We start from the raw sequence: 12,362 nt of genomic DNA, 5'->3' as shown, positions 1-12,362 counted from the left end.
TTTTAAAGGTAAAGTAAATATTTACAAATCAACGCTTTTGATTGTTTGATATATAAGTTTATAACCAAATAGCTAAATTAAAGCTTAATAAATGTAATAAAAGAAATAACTGTATCAAAATAAATTTCATGTTTTAAGACTATCATTCATATCTATAAATAGAGTAAGTATATTCAATCAGAGAATAAAATATAAACTAAAAGTTTTTTTTTTCCTTCACCAAAAAGAAAAAAAAAATTTTAAAAGTTTAAAAACATTTAAAAATGGGAAAACTTAACATGTCTTTGGTGTTTCTTGTGGTGATCTTTGTTACGGTGAGTGAACACATCCCATCATTTGCTGTAGAAGTAAGCGAACCAAAAACACTGTGGAATCAATGTGTTGTCAAGATTAGCCCAAAGTGTGCATTGGATGCAATAGCTCAAGTTTTCATGAATGGAGTCGTCTCAGATGCTTGCTGCAAGGAGCTTGTGACAGAAGGAAAAGAATGTCATGATACACTTATCAAATATATTGCCGATAGACCTAGTTTGATTGCACGTGAAGCCCAATATTTGAAAAAAAGAGATGATTTGTGGGCCCATTGTGTTTCTGTTACCAAAACCTTATAGATGGCTTAATGTTGTATGATTAAATGTTTTAAGATAAGACATTTATATAAGTAAAATTATTTTTTTCTCCTTTCTATAATGCTTTTAGGCTATGTAAACTCTATCTATGGATAAAACTTTTAATTATATCAGTTTCATATATATATGATTACATGGAAAAGTATATAACTCCCTCAAAATCCTAAGAACTTTATTCTTTTGGGTTAGAAATGAAGAGAAAAAAAATTTATATGTAACTAGACATGTCAAAAAAAAAATTACCTACAATAAAAAAAACACTATAATTACTAGTCATGGATAAATATAAATAGACAGTCTTGCTTAGAAACGGAGAAAGAACTATATGTGAAGAGAAATTATATTAAAAATATACATAGCTAAATATTGAAAGATCTCAATAAAATTATTATAAAAATCTTAATATAAATGAAGTTGTGAGATAAAAGTCCTATACCCTTAATGTTAGACATAACTGTGATTGCACAATTTTTTTTTCACACTCTACATTGTGTAGAATATACATTTTGTTAGTCTACATAAACAAAACAAAATGAAAAACTCTTAAGGCTAGCGAAATGAACCAGAAAATCCATAAGAGAAATACAAATTCAAAGCCAATAATGGTAGGGAAAACTTTCTCTTTCGAAGAACTAAAACTCTCCTATGCCTACTAAATGCAAAACGGTATGTTCAAGAACTTGGGTAGCATTTAAGATCATATAATCGGTTATATAAATTAAAATATAATTTACTGTAGAAAATTATTTTAAAAGTATACTTTTTGATATGTTTTAAAGGTAAAGTAAATATTTACAAATCAACGCTTTTGATTGTTTGATATATAAGTTTATAACCAAATAGCTAAATTAAAGCTTAATAAATGTAATAAAAGAAATAACTGTATCAAAATAAATTTCATGTTTTAAGACTATCATTCATATCTATAAATAGAGTAAGTATATTCAATCGGAGAATAAAATATAAACTAAAAGTTCTTTTTTTCCTTCACCAAAAAGAAAAAAAAAATTAAAAGTTTAAAAACATATAAAAATGGCAAAACTTAATATGTCTTTGGTGTTTCTTGTGGTGATCCTTGTTACGATGAGTGAACACATCCCATCATTTGCTGTAGAAGTAAGCGAACCAAAAACACTGTGGAATCAATGTGTTGTCAAGATTAGCCCAAAGTGTGCATTGGATGCAATAGCTCAAGTTTTCATGAATGGAGTCGTCTCAGATGCTTGCTGCAAGGAGCTTGTGACAGAAGGAAAAGAATGTCATGATACACTTATCAAATATATTGCCGATAGACCTAGTTTGATTGCACGTGAAGCCCAATATTTGAAAAAAAGAGATGATTTGTGGGCCCATTGTGTTTCTGTTACCAAAACCTTATAGATGGCTTAATGTTGTATGATTAAATGTTTTAAGATAAGACATTTATATAAGAAAAATTATTGTTTTCTCCTTTCTATAATGCTTTTAGGCTATGTAAACTCTATCTATGGATAAAACTTTTAATTATATCAGTTTCATGTATATATGATTACATGGAAAAGTATATAACTCCCTCAAAATCCTAAGAACTTTATTCTTTTGGGTTAGAAATGAAGAGAAAAAAAAATTATATGTAACTAGACATGTCAAAAAAAAATTACCTACAATAAAAAAAAACACTATTATTACTCGTCATGGATAAATATAAATAGACAGTCTTAGAAACCGAGAAATAACTATATGTGAAGAGAAATTACATTAAAAATATACATAGCTAAATATTGAAAGATCTCAATAAAATTATTATAAAAATCTTAATATAGATGAAGTTGTGAGATAAAAGCCCTATACCCTTAAGGTTAGACATAACTGTGATTATATAATTTTTTTTTCACACTCTATATTGTGTAGAATATACATTTTGTTAGTCTACATAAACAAAACAAAATGAAAAACTCTTAAGGCTAGCGAAATGAACCAGAAAATCCATAAGAGAAACACAAATTCAAAGCCAATAATGGTAGGGAAAACTTTCTCTTTCAGAGAACTAAAACTCTCCTATACCTACTAAATTGCAAAAAAGTATGTTCATGAACTTGGGAAGTATTTAAGATCATATAATCGGTAAAATAAATTAAAATATAATTTACTGTAGAAAATTATTTTAAAAGTATACTTTTTAATATGTTTTAAAGGTAAAGTAAGTATTTACAAATCAATACTTTTGATTGTTTGATATATAAATTTATAACCAAATAGCTAAATTAAAGCTTAATAAAAGAAATAAATGTATCTAAAGAAATTTCATGTTTCAAGACTATCAATCGATTCTCTAAAAGGGATATATGCTCCCAACGTCAGCGCGCTCCATCGATAAACATACTTCGCCATCTCACATTTTTTTTATGTCCTCTTGTTAGAATTAATATTTTCATTGATTGAGATCCTTCTTTGCTCTTTTTTAGGCTTAAATTTCCTAAGAAAATGAGGAAGATTGATTATTTAGCTTAGTGGGCATCCATAAAGCCAGATTATTAATCTCCATCTTTGCTTTTGTAGAATGCATTTGAACTTTTTTTTCTGCATTTTAGCTTACCTTTAAAAAGTCAAATTTATCACTAATTTTTTAATAAAAAGATATAGAAAATTGGCATTTTTGCAAAAGCTCATTAAAAGTTTAGTTGTAAAAAAGCATATACAAAAATGCCAATTTTCTATACTCTTTTGCAAAAATATTCTCTTTGTTGTCCATTTTCAATAAAATGAAGTAAATTCTAAACTTGAAATCCTAAACTCCAAATACAAATTATACCTCTTCAAGACAAAATGTAAAATATAAACCTAAACCAAAAAAATAATTAAAAAAATAATTTAACACACTGTAATTATGTAAAAAAAAAAAGAAAAAAAAAGACTATTTCTAACAATTTTCTTATTAAAAGAAGGAAATTAAACTATTTTCATACTCAATAAACGTATTCGATGCGTCTTTTTTTCCAAACCTAGCTTTTGAAATTTATATTTCCTTGTCCCGTATTAAGGCCCATAAACAAGCCCAAAGATAGATATCAGCTTAGCCCGTAACAGTGTGTATTTCTTAATCGGGTTTAGGGTTTCACAGAGACTCAAGCTATACACACACTCAACTCTTTTAGGTTTTTAAAGCGGCTTCTCTCTCCCTCTCTCCGTCTCTCTCTCTTTTGATCTTTCATCATCCTCCACTCCCCAAAAAAACAGCAACAATGGCCGTTACTTTCTCAGATCTACACACAGAGGAAGGTGTCAAATCCGTGGAGGAGCACCTCGCCGGAAAAACCTACATCTCCGGGTAAAGCTTGTCCCTTTTCCTATTTCGTTATACGATCGTCTTAACTTTTTCTAATAGAGTTTGAATTCGCAGAGATCAATTGTCTGTGGATGATGTTAAGGTTTACGCTGCCGTTCCAGTGAAACCCAGCGATGCTTTCCCTAATGCTAGCAAGTGGTACGAGTGTGTTGCTTCTCACCTCGCTAAAAGGTTCGTCCTTTTCTTATTTTTGGAATTAAATTAGTCAGATTTGGAATTATTATTTATTGATCTTCCAATTTAATGACAGAGTTTTTTGATTTGTTGCAGCTTCCCAGGANAAATTGCAAAAAAGTATGTTCATGAACTTGGGAAGTATTTAAGATCATATAATCGGTAAAATAAATTAAAATATAATTTACTGTAGAAAATTATTTTAAAAGTATACTTTTTAATATGTTTTAAAGGTAAAGTAAGTATTTACAAATCAATACTTTTGATTGTTTGATATATAAATTTATAACCAAATAGCTAAATTAAAGCTTAATAAAAGAAATAAATGTATCTAAAGAAATTTCATGTTTCAAGACTATCAATCGATTCTCTAAAAGGGATATATGCTCCCAACGTCAGCGCGCTCCATCGATAAACATACTTCGCCATCTCACATTTTTTTTATGTCCTCTTGTTAGAATTAATATTTTCATTGATTGAGATCCTTCTTTGCTCTTTTTTAGGCTTAAATTTCCTAAGAAAATGAGGAAGATTGATTATTTAGCTTAGTGGGCATCCATAAAGCCAGATTATTAATCTCCATCTTTGCTTTTGTAGAATGCATTTGAACTTTTTTTTCTGCATTTTAGCTTACCTTTAAAAAGTCAAATTTATCACTAATTTTTTAATAAAAAGATATAGAAAATTGGCATTTTTGCAAAAGCTCATTAAAAGTTTAGTTGTAAAAAAGCATATACAAAAATGCCAATTTTCTATACTCTTTTGCAAAAATATTCTCTTTGTTGTCCATTTTCAATAAAATGAAGTAAATTCTAAACTTGAAATCCTAAACTCCAAATACAAATTATACCTCTTCAAGACAAAATGTAAAATATAAACCTAAACCAAAAAAATAATTAAAAAAATAATTTAACACACTGTAATTATGTAAAAAAAAAAAGAAAAAAAAAGACTATTTCTAACAATTTTCTTATTAAAAGAAGGAAATTAAACTATTTTCATACTCAATAAACGTATTCGATGCGTCTTTTTTTCCAAACCTAGCTTTTGAAATTTATATTTCCTTGTCCCGTATTAAGGCCCATAAACAAGCCCAAAGATAGATATCAGCTTAGCCCGTAACAGTGTGTATTTCTTAATCGGGTTTAGGGTTTCACAGAGACTCAAGCTATACACACACTCAACTCTTTTAGGTTTTTAAAGCGGCTTCTCTCTCCCTCTCTCCGTCTCTCTCTCTTTTGATCTTTCATCATCCTCCACTCCCCAAAAAAACAGCAACAATGGCCGTTACTTTCTCAGATCTACACACAGAGGAAGGTGTCAAATCCGTGGAGGAGCACCTCGCCGGAAAAACCTACATCTCCGGGTAAAGCTTGTCCCTTTTCCTATTTCGTTATACGATCGTCTTAACTTTTTCTAATAGAGTTTGAATTCGCAGAGATCAATTGTCTGTGGATGATGTTAAGGTTTACGCTGCCGTTCCAGTGAAACCCAGCGATGCTTTCCCTAATGCTAGCAAGTGGTACGAGTGTGTTGCTTCTCACCTCGCTAAAAGGTTCGTCCTTTTCTTATTTTTGGAATTAAATTAGTCAGATTTGGAATTATTATTTATTGATCTTCCAATTTAATGACAGAGTTTTTTGATTTGTTGCAGCTTCCCAGGAAAGGCTGTTGGAGTTCAAATCGGTGGCTCTGCTGCTGCTGCTGCTCCCTCTGTTGAGGCTGAGGTACTTTTTTACTTCAATGCTTAATTCTTGATTACCTTAGTTGTAGCCTTTAGGAAAGGTAACCTTGCTTTGATATGGTTATACTTCTAGTCTTTTGTTAGAGATCCACGAGCTGTGTTTGTGTGTTTGATTTATTATTATCCATGAATCAACAGGCACCTGCAGCTGCTGCTGATGATGATGATGACATTGATCTCTTTGGTGACGAGACCGAAGAGGAAAAGAAAGCTGCAGAGGAGAGGGAGGCTGCTAAGAAGGACACCAAGAAGCCTAAAGAGAGTAAGTCTCTAGTTTGAACTGGATAGGATTCGAAGTCTTAAGTTTGGCTTATTCTTCTGCTGGAATTGATATACGAGCTTGTCTCTTGGTTTTTATTTGGGAAAGCATGTGAAATGAGTCACTGCATCTTGATTTTTATTTTGGATTCTTATTCTTTGATATAGGTGGAAAGTCCTCTGTGCTTATGGATGTTAAGCCATGGGATGATGAGACTGACATGAAGAAACTGGAAGAGTGTGTTCGTGCTGTTGAGATGCCCGGTCTTTTATGGGGAGCTTGTACGTTTACACTTTTGATCTATAAAGAGAGTTAACTTTGAATTTTGTTTTTGTTGGACAATTTTCTAATTGAGTTTTTTTTTTCTTTGCAGCTAAACTGGTGCCAGTTGGTTACGGAATCAAGAAACTCACAATTATGCTCACCATTGTTGATGACCTTGTCTCCCCAGACAACCTCATTGAAGATTTCCTCACCTCAGAGCCTAACAACGAGTACATCCAGAGTTGTGACATCGTCGCATTCAACAAGATCTAGAGACTTTAAACCTCTCCTTACCAAAACATATTTGATTTCCAAGTTTTGTTTTCGTTTGTATGGTTTGCTGAAGATGTTTCTTTTCTAGTTGCAAGACCTCCTTCATATTACAATAACACTAAATTATAAAAGCTTTTTTTTTATTATTCCTATTCATTGTTATTAAGAAGCACTCAGGTACTTTGAAAAATTCTCTATTACTTCAGAAAGAATCACGTATCCTGCTGCTCCCGTCACAAGAGAAAGGGTGAGTTTTCCTCCTGGGACAAGTTGCGGCAATCTTGTTCCTGTTGTTGATGAGACTATGTACCTATCTGACCAAGACATTGCCCCTGGGATGATTCCGAACAAAACTAGAACTACAGAACCAGAAGGGAAACAACAGTCAGTTTTTTTTTTAGTTTGGTCAAATGAGTGTTCTGTTCATTCAGGTGGTTAAAGAAGAGACTTGTACCTCCATATGTCCCGGCAAAATCCAAGGCTTTGAAGAAAATCTCTGGGTCTAGCAGTGACAGGACAAGCGGTGGAACCAGTGTGAGAAAGTAAAGAAGAGGCTTGTTCTGGCCACTTGGGAGCTTCAATACTTGAAAGTTATACAAACGAAAAAATTTATTCAGTTAAGTTTCCATGACAGTAGATTTAATGATACTCAGTACTCACAATCAGAGAAGAAATCTGAGAGGCCTAAGACAAATCCGATATAGGATGTTGCGATTGCAAAAAGAGAGAATGCTTCCACAAAAGGCTGTGTGATCAAAACAAGACTGATGTGAGGTGATTGGTGGTAGTTAGTTTATCTTATACGCAAGAGTAACGAAACTTACACCAACAATGACACTGCTTGATCTCAATTGCTGCAGAGGATCAACCATTTTCTCAGCAGCCACACCAATATCTGCTGGAAACGATCCAAGAATTACAGCATTCCACACAAGAAACAAGCCAAGTGGTATGGCTGTGCCAAGAACAATCGCCGTTCTGAAGATAAGACAAAAGGCTGAGTTAATTGATACAGAATCAGTGAGTTTCACCATCACCATTGCAGGGTATGATGTCACCTTACTTTCGGCAAGTCTCCTTCAAGATCAGTGCATAGGACAGGCACCACATTCTGAAAGAAAACCATCAGTTAAGCAAGTTTATACATCTTAGAGTCAAGACTCAAAAGGTTGAATCATGAGATTAACTGTGAACTACCTGATAAACAAATGAAAGGGCAAGAATGGGTATACTCATAGGAACGGCCTCAAAGTTAGCCTTGAGAAGAGCTTCCCAGTGTAAGTCTCCACTCGCAACTGCCTAACAAAATTGGACATCTTTGGTTTGGGTTTTCCTTTGATAAACTCATAGGAAAGTCTTTAAACGAAAATGTTACCACGAGTGCTGCAAACGATGCAATTACTCCAAACACCAGAACTCCATTAGCTGCACCGATGAATCGCTGGCTACAACCACATGGAGTAAGTTATAGTACTACTTCTCAGGTCCACTATTCCATTCTTACTGACTGTTTTAAAATGAAGAGCTAACCTTCCAAAGAAGCAAAGGCCTCCGAAAACCATTGAGAACAGAGTTGCACTCTCCCATCTACAGAACATTTTGGGGGAATAAGTACAGCATCATAGCACTCAAAATTCAGTGTAAGTATAAGGATCAATTGGAGTTTCATACATTGGAATGCCGAGGAAGTTTGTAAGGATGCCTGAAGACCGAGCAAGGTAGGCCACGAGAAGGGTGTAATGTATTAGAATGTAGGACCAACTACAGAACAGAAAGGGTTGTATTTCAAGTGTAACTGAAAGGAACAGTGAAGGCAACTATGTAAAGCAAGTTTTGAAATGAGAATGAGAGGATGATTACGAAACAACTTGAACTCCAGCAGATCCAAGAGTCCGCTTCGCCATTGAGACCTGCCAAAATATCAAGTCAAAGCTGAGTTTATTAAACTTAAGTGAAGTTAGTTGGCAGAGAAGTATATCGGTTTCAGGGATATATACGAGAGATACGCCTCCAGAGCCTAGTTCACTCATGGTGTTGACATTTACTTCAGCAACCAGCAAACCTGTCACAACCTGAAGCCAAAAGATATGTTTCTGATGACCAATACATTATTTGCAAGAAACGTTAAAAGATATAAGAAGAGCCATCAATTATTACCATGAACGCCCAACAGAAAATACAGGCAACTGCAGAGGCCAAGAAACCTGATTCTTGTGTCACGGCTGGAATTGCAAGTATCCCTGCACCTACCTAATCAAGAAATAGGATAGAGCTTTTACCATAAACCAAACTTGATCCCTTCCTTCCAATAGTTTCAAGAAAAAATCTTGAGAGAGTTATGAGAAAGAAGAAACTTACAGTAGTGCCAGCAACCAAGAAAATCGCACTGGACAAACTTCCTGAAAATTTTTCAAAACTTAGCCAAAAGTTCTATACACATTTGGGTAATTCAAATGCAAAAAGATACAATCTTTGTACCAGATTCTCGTTTCAACGTTGATCGATTAAGATTAGAGAAAAGCCTCTGAGAATCAACAACCTTTTCTTCATCTTCTTCGGTTGTTACTTGTGTTTCTCTCCTTTCATCGGACACTCTCTGAGGCAAACAGTACTTGAAGATTCTTGGGGTCTGAGTTCTAAAGATTTGGTTTGATTTGAAACCAAAACGGGATAAGGAGATATGAGAGCTTGGTACACGAAAAGGGATAACTCCATCGAGAATTATGGGTTTTGGTCGAACTAAAGCAGTGGTGGGTAATCGAAGACAAGTGTTACTTAGAGACACAGACATCTCTGTGTATACTTTAGCTTGGTCTGTGTCTGTCAGAAGATCAGACAATGTGATCAGTCTTTTAGCTTTCCTGCGGTCCGACTCCAGTTCAAAAGTGTTGTTACCAGAATCTAGAGAGAGATTAGCCTCCAATTAAACATGTGTGGCTGTCTTATTTTTGAATTTTATTTTATTTTCCAAATAAATTATTCTATACTTTCAATTTCTCTTTTAGAAAAATATTATTTTTACACATGAGAAAAAAATACTATTTTTACACAAATGATTAAAAGCTGGATACATAAGTAAATAAATAAATATAAAATAAAATTACCAATATAATATAACTGTTTGCTATTTTGTAGAAACATTTAAACAATTGTGTTACTTTTTTTCTTCATTTAATTAGTATAGTACAAGTGATTTTCTTCTGTAACTGTAACTTATTATAAATTTTTATATATATGAAACCTATAGTTTATTAAAAACCTAAGATTTTGAGTTTACTTATTTCTTGTGTTAAATTTCATCTTTAAAGGTTACATAGATTTTATAGAACTTGTTAAATAAAAAAACAAAATTTCTCTTTACAAGATTAATTTTAATTTTGTTTCATCTTATTTTTCCATCTCTCAATAAAAAAAAAAAAAGAAAGTCCATTGCGTCCGATTTGGGTCCGAGAAGGACGAATCAGGAAACAGAGACCAATTTCTTCTAAGAAGAAACCTTTTTTTTTGTTTTTCCTTATGTTGTCGTGTTTGATGGAATCAACATATATATTGATTTTGTTAATTTGATTTTATCCTTCTTATTTATTATTATTCACAGAGAGAACGGAAGCAAGCAACACAAAAAAATTTAAAATTAGGGTTTTAGTTTTATCTATCTTCATCCCCCTTTTGACTTTGGGAAGCTGCTTCGTTTCTGTTGAACAAGGATGAAGAAGAAGCTCCAGACACGTTTTCCAGCGGTATGACAAATTACTTTCACTCTTTTCTTTATTTACTTATATAAGTTCGTTTCGTTCCTATGGCAAATTACTACTTTCTCTGTTTTTCTTGGTTGTGAGTGTAGTAGTTAGGTTTCACTTTCGTTGTGCTTACAAGGGTTTCTTCCATGATCTTTTTTCTTTTGTCTTCTTTAGGGTTTTGAATTTATGTGAATGTGTCTTGGACTTTGAGGACTGTTTTTGTTCAGGGCTAAGAGATAAAGAAGCTGCAGAGATATCTTGTTTAAGACTTAAAAGATGAGATCTCTCTGTATATGAAAATTTCGTAGTGTCTTAAGATTTAAGGAATATGATTTTGTAATTTCTGTAGAAGGTGAGATGTATCTTGTTGAACAATACTGACTGTGGTGGCTGCCTTTTGCTTTTGGTTTCTTGAGGATCTTTTTACCAACGTAATTGAACTTCAAATTTTTGTGGTTTTCAGACAAGGATTAAGAAGATTATGCAAACCGATGAGGAAGTTGGCAAAATTGCAATGGCTGTCCCTCTTCTTGTCTGTAAGTCATGTTTTCTTTTTCTTACTCAAACGTTGTTCATTCAGCTTGTGTCACATGTGGCTTAACCATTCTGGTTTGGATGTAAATTTGCAGCTAAAGCTTTGGAGCTATTTTTACAAGACTTATGTAATCACACATATGATATAACTCTCAGCCGAGGAGCGAAAACTGTCAGCTCCTTTCATTTGTAAGTGTGAAAACTCTCATCTTTTTGTGCTTATCTATAAACCAATTGTTTTCTTGCTTATTGAAAGGTTTTTATTCTTTTTTTCTTTTACAGGAAGCAGTGTGTGCACGCGTTTAATGTCTTTGATTTTCTAAGAGATACTGTTGGTAAAGTTCCTGATTTGTGTGGCTCAGATGCTGAAGACCAATCTGCTACCAAAAGAAGGTTAGTCCCAAAATCACTCTATCAGCTTCTACTACTCTGTGTCACACCAAGCAAACGACTTCACGTTGGTATAGATTTTCATCTCTAACAACTCGTTATTCTGAATTTTCAGGAAACTTGTCGATGAAAGTAATTGCAACGAAGAAGATATGAAGAGCACTCAAATGGTAACTAGCCAAGACTTATTTTGCCAATAGACAGTTGTTTTGGCTTTAATGCTTATGTTTTAAGCCTTTTTTTTTTTTGGCCTTGTTACAGTATGAGGTCAAACATTCTGGCAGTGACAGAGGAAGGCAGGGTAAAGGCCGCGGACGGGGTAGTGGAAGAACAAGAACTGGCCTGTCTCTTACGTTTGAAGAAGATTTAGAAGATGGTTCTCCCGGAAGCAGCAGGACACCCTCTCCTGAAAACAGAGATACATCTTGGAAGAAAGATCATAGTAACGCAAGGAACTTCGATCTGAATGTGGATTTAGATGAGAATGGAGACACTGCTACATGGCTAGAAAAACAGCTAGAAGAAAGTCCAGAGTGGCCGTTGTTGGGAATGAACGAAATGAAAATAGATCATGATCAACAACAACAACAACATCAGGCTAGTGCTAGTGATGAGGAAGATTATGATGAAGAAAGCATAGAGTAGACCAAGACTGAACAAGTTTGGGGTTTGGACGTTTGGTATTAAGTTAGGTGATATGACTAAAAAAGCTAAGATATGGGGAAAGGAAACAACAACTTAGGAACTGACACCACTTATTATACATATAAGAAGCAGTGTTTATGTAGAAGATTGATTGCTCACATTCTCTTTTATATAATTTTGGTATTTTTGTTCATCTTTTTCCAACATCCAAGCAAAGCTTAATCACAGAGAGATTTAAACCTATTTTTTCTTGGTTAAAGTTTTAATTAAGTTTTGATTAATCACACTTATTATACATAAAAGAAGCAGTGTTTATGTAGGAGATTGATTGTTCACATTATATAATTGTCATTTTTATTTATCTTTTCCAACATCCAAAGCATAA

The 12,362-nt window shown here is 33.3% G+C and overlaps 3 protein-coding genes and 1 long non-coding RNA gene across 4 annotated transcripts; 3 read left to right on the top strand and 1 right to left on the bottom strand.

Moving 5' to 3' along the window:
* Window positions 3,733–4,237, top strand: LOC109131149. Its single transcript, XR_002036890.1, has 3 exons — window positions 3,733–3,936; window positions 4,009–4,125; window positions 4,225–4,237. It is a non-coding gene; the product is annotated as an uncharacterized LOC109131149 (long non-coding RNA).
* On the top strand, window positions 5,289–6,814 carry LOC104770315 (elongation factor 1-beta 2-like). Its single transcript, XM_019241795.1, has 6 exons — window positions 5,289–5,494; window positions 5,567–5,683; window positions 5,783–5,855; window positions 6,011–6,134; window positions 6,299–6,412; window positions 6,505–6,814. Exons 1-6 carry the CDS (start codon window positions 5,409–5,411, stop codon window positions 6,666–6,668), a joined length of 678 nt encoding a protein of 225 aa, XP_019097340.1. The 5' UTR covers window positions 5,289–5,408; the 3' UTR covers window positions 6,669–6,814.
* LOC104770316 (tyrosine-specific transport protein-like) lies at window positions 6,670–9,574 on the bottom strand. The gene is made up of 14 exons (XM_010494720.2): window positions 9,147–9,574; window positions 9,027–9,067; window positions 8,826–8,918; window positions 8,666–8,740; window positions 8,529–8,578; window positions 8,340–8,429; window positions 8,199–8,255; window positions 8,044–8,113; window positions 7,866–7,967; window positions 7,727–7,779; window positions 7,493–7,646; window positions 7,329–7,413; window positions 7,123–7,251; window positions 6,670–7,027 (listed from the first exon to the last, which is right to left on the bottom strand). The coding sequence occupies exons 1-14, from the start codon at window positions 9,457–9,459 to the stop codon at window positions 6,831–6,833; spliced, it is 1,509 nt and encodes a 502-aa protein (XP_010493022.1). The 5' UTR covers window positions 9,460–9,574; the 3' UTR covers window positions 6,670–6,830.
* LOC104770314 (dr1-associated corepressor-like) lies at window positions 10,053–12,174 on the top strand. The gene is made up of 6 exons (XM_010494719.2): window positions 10,053–10,408; window positions 10,872–10,944; window positions 11,038–11,131; window positions 11,225–11,335; window positions 11,448–11,502; window positions 11,594–12,174. The coding sequence occupies exons 1-6, from the start codon at window positions 10,376–10,378 to the stop codon at window positions 11,975–11,977; spliced, it is 750 nt and encodes a 249-aa protein (XP_010493021.1). The 5' UTR covers window positions 10,053–10,375; the 3' UTR covers window positions 11,978–12,174.

This window comes from Camelina sativa, chromosome 20, assembly GCF_000633955.1.
Source record: "Camelina sativa cultivar DH55 chromosome 20, Cs, whole genome shotgun sequence".
NCBI lineage: Eukaryota > Viridiplantae > Streptophyta > Magnoliopsida > Brassicales > Brassicaceae > Camelina > Camelina sativa.
Note: the sequence above shows the minus strand (reverse complement) of the source record. Positions and strands in the feature narration are given on the sequence as shown.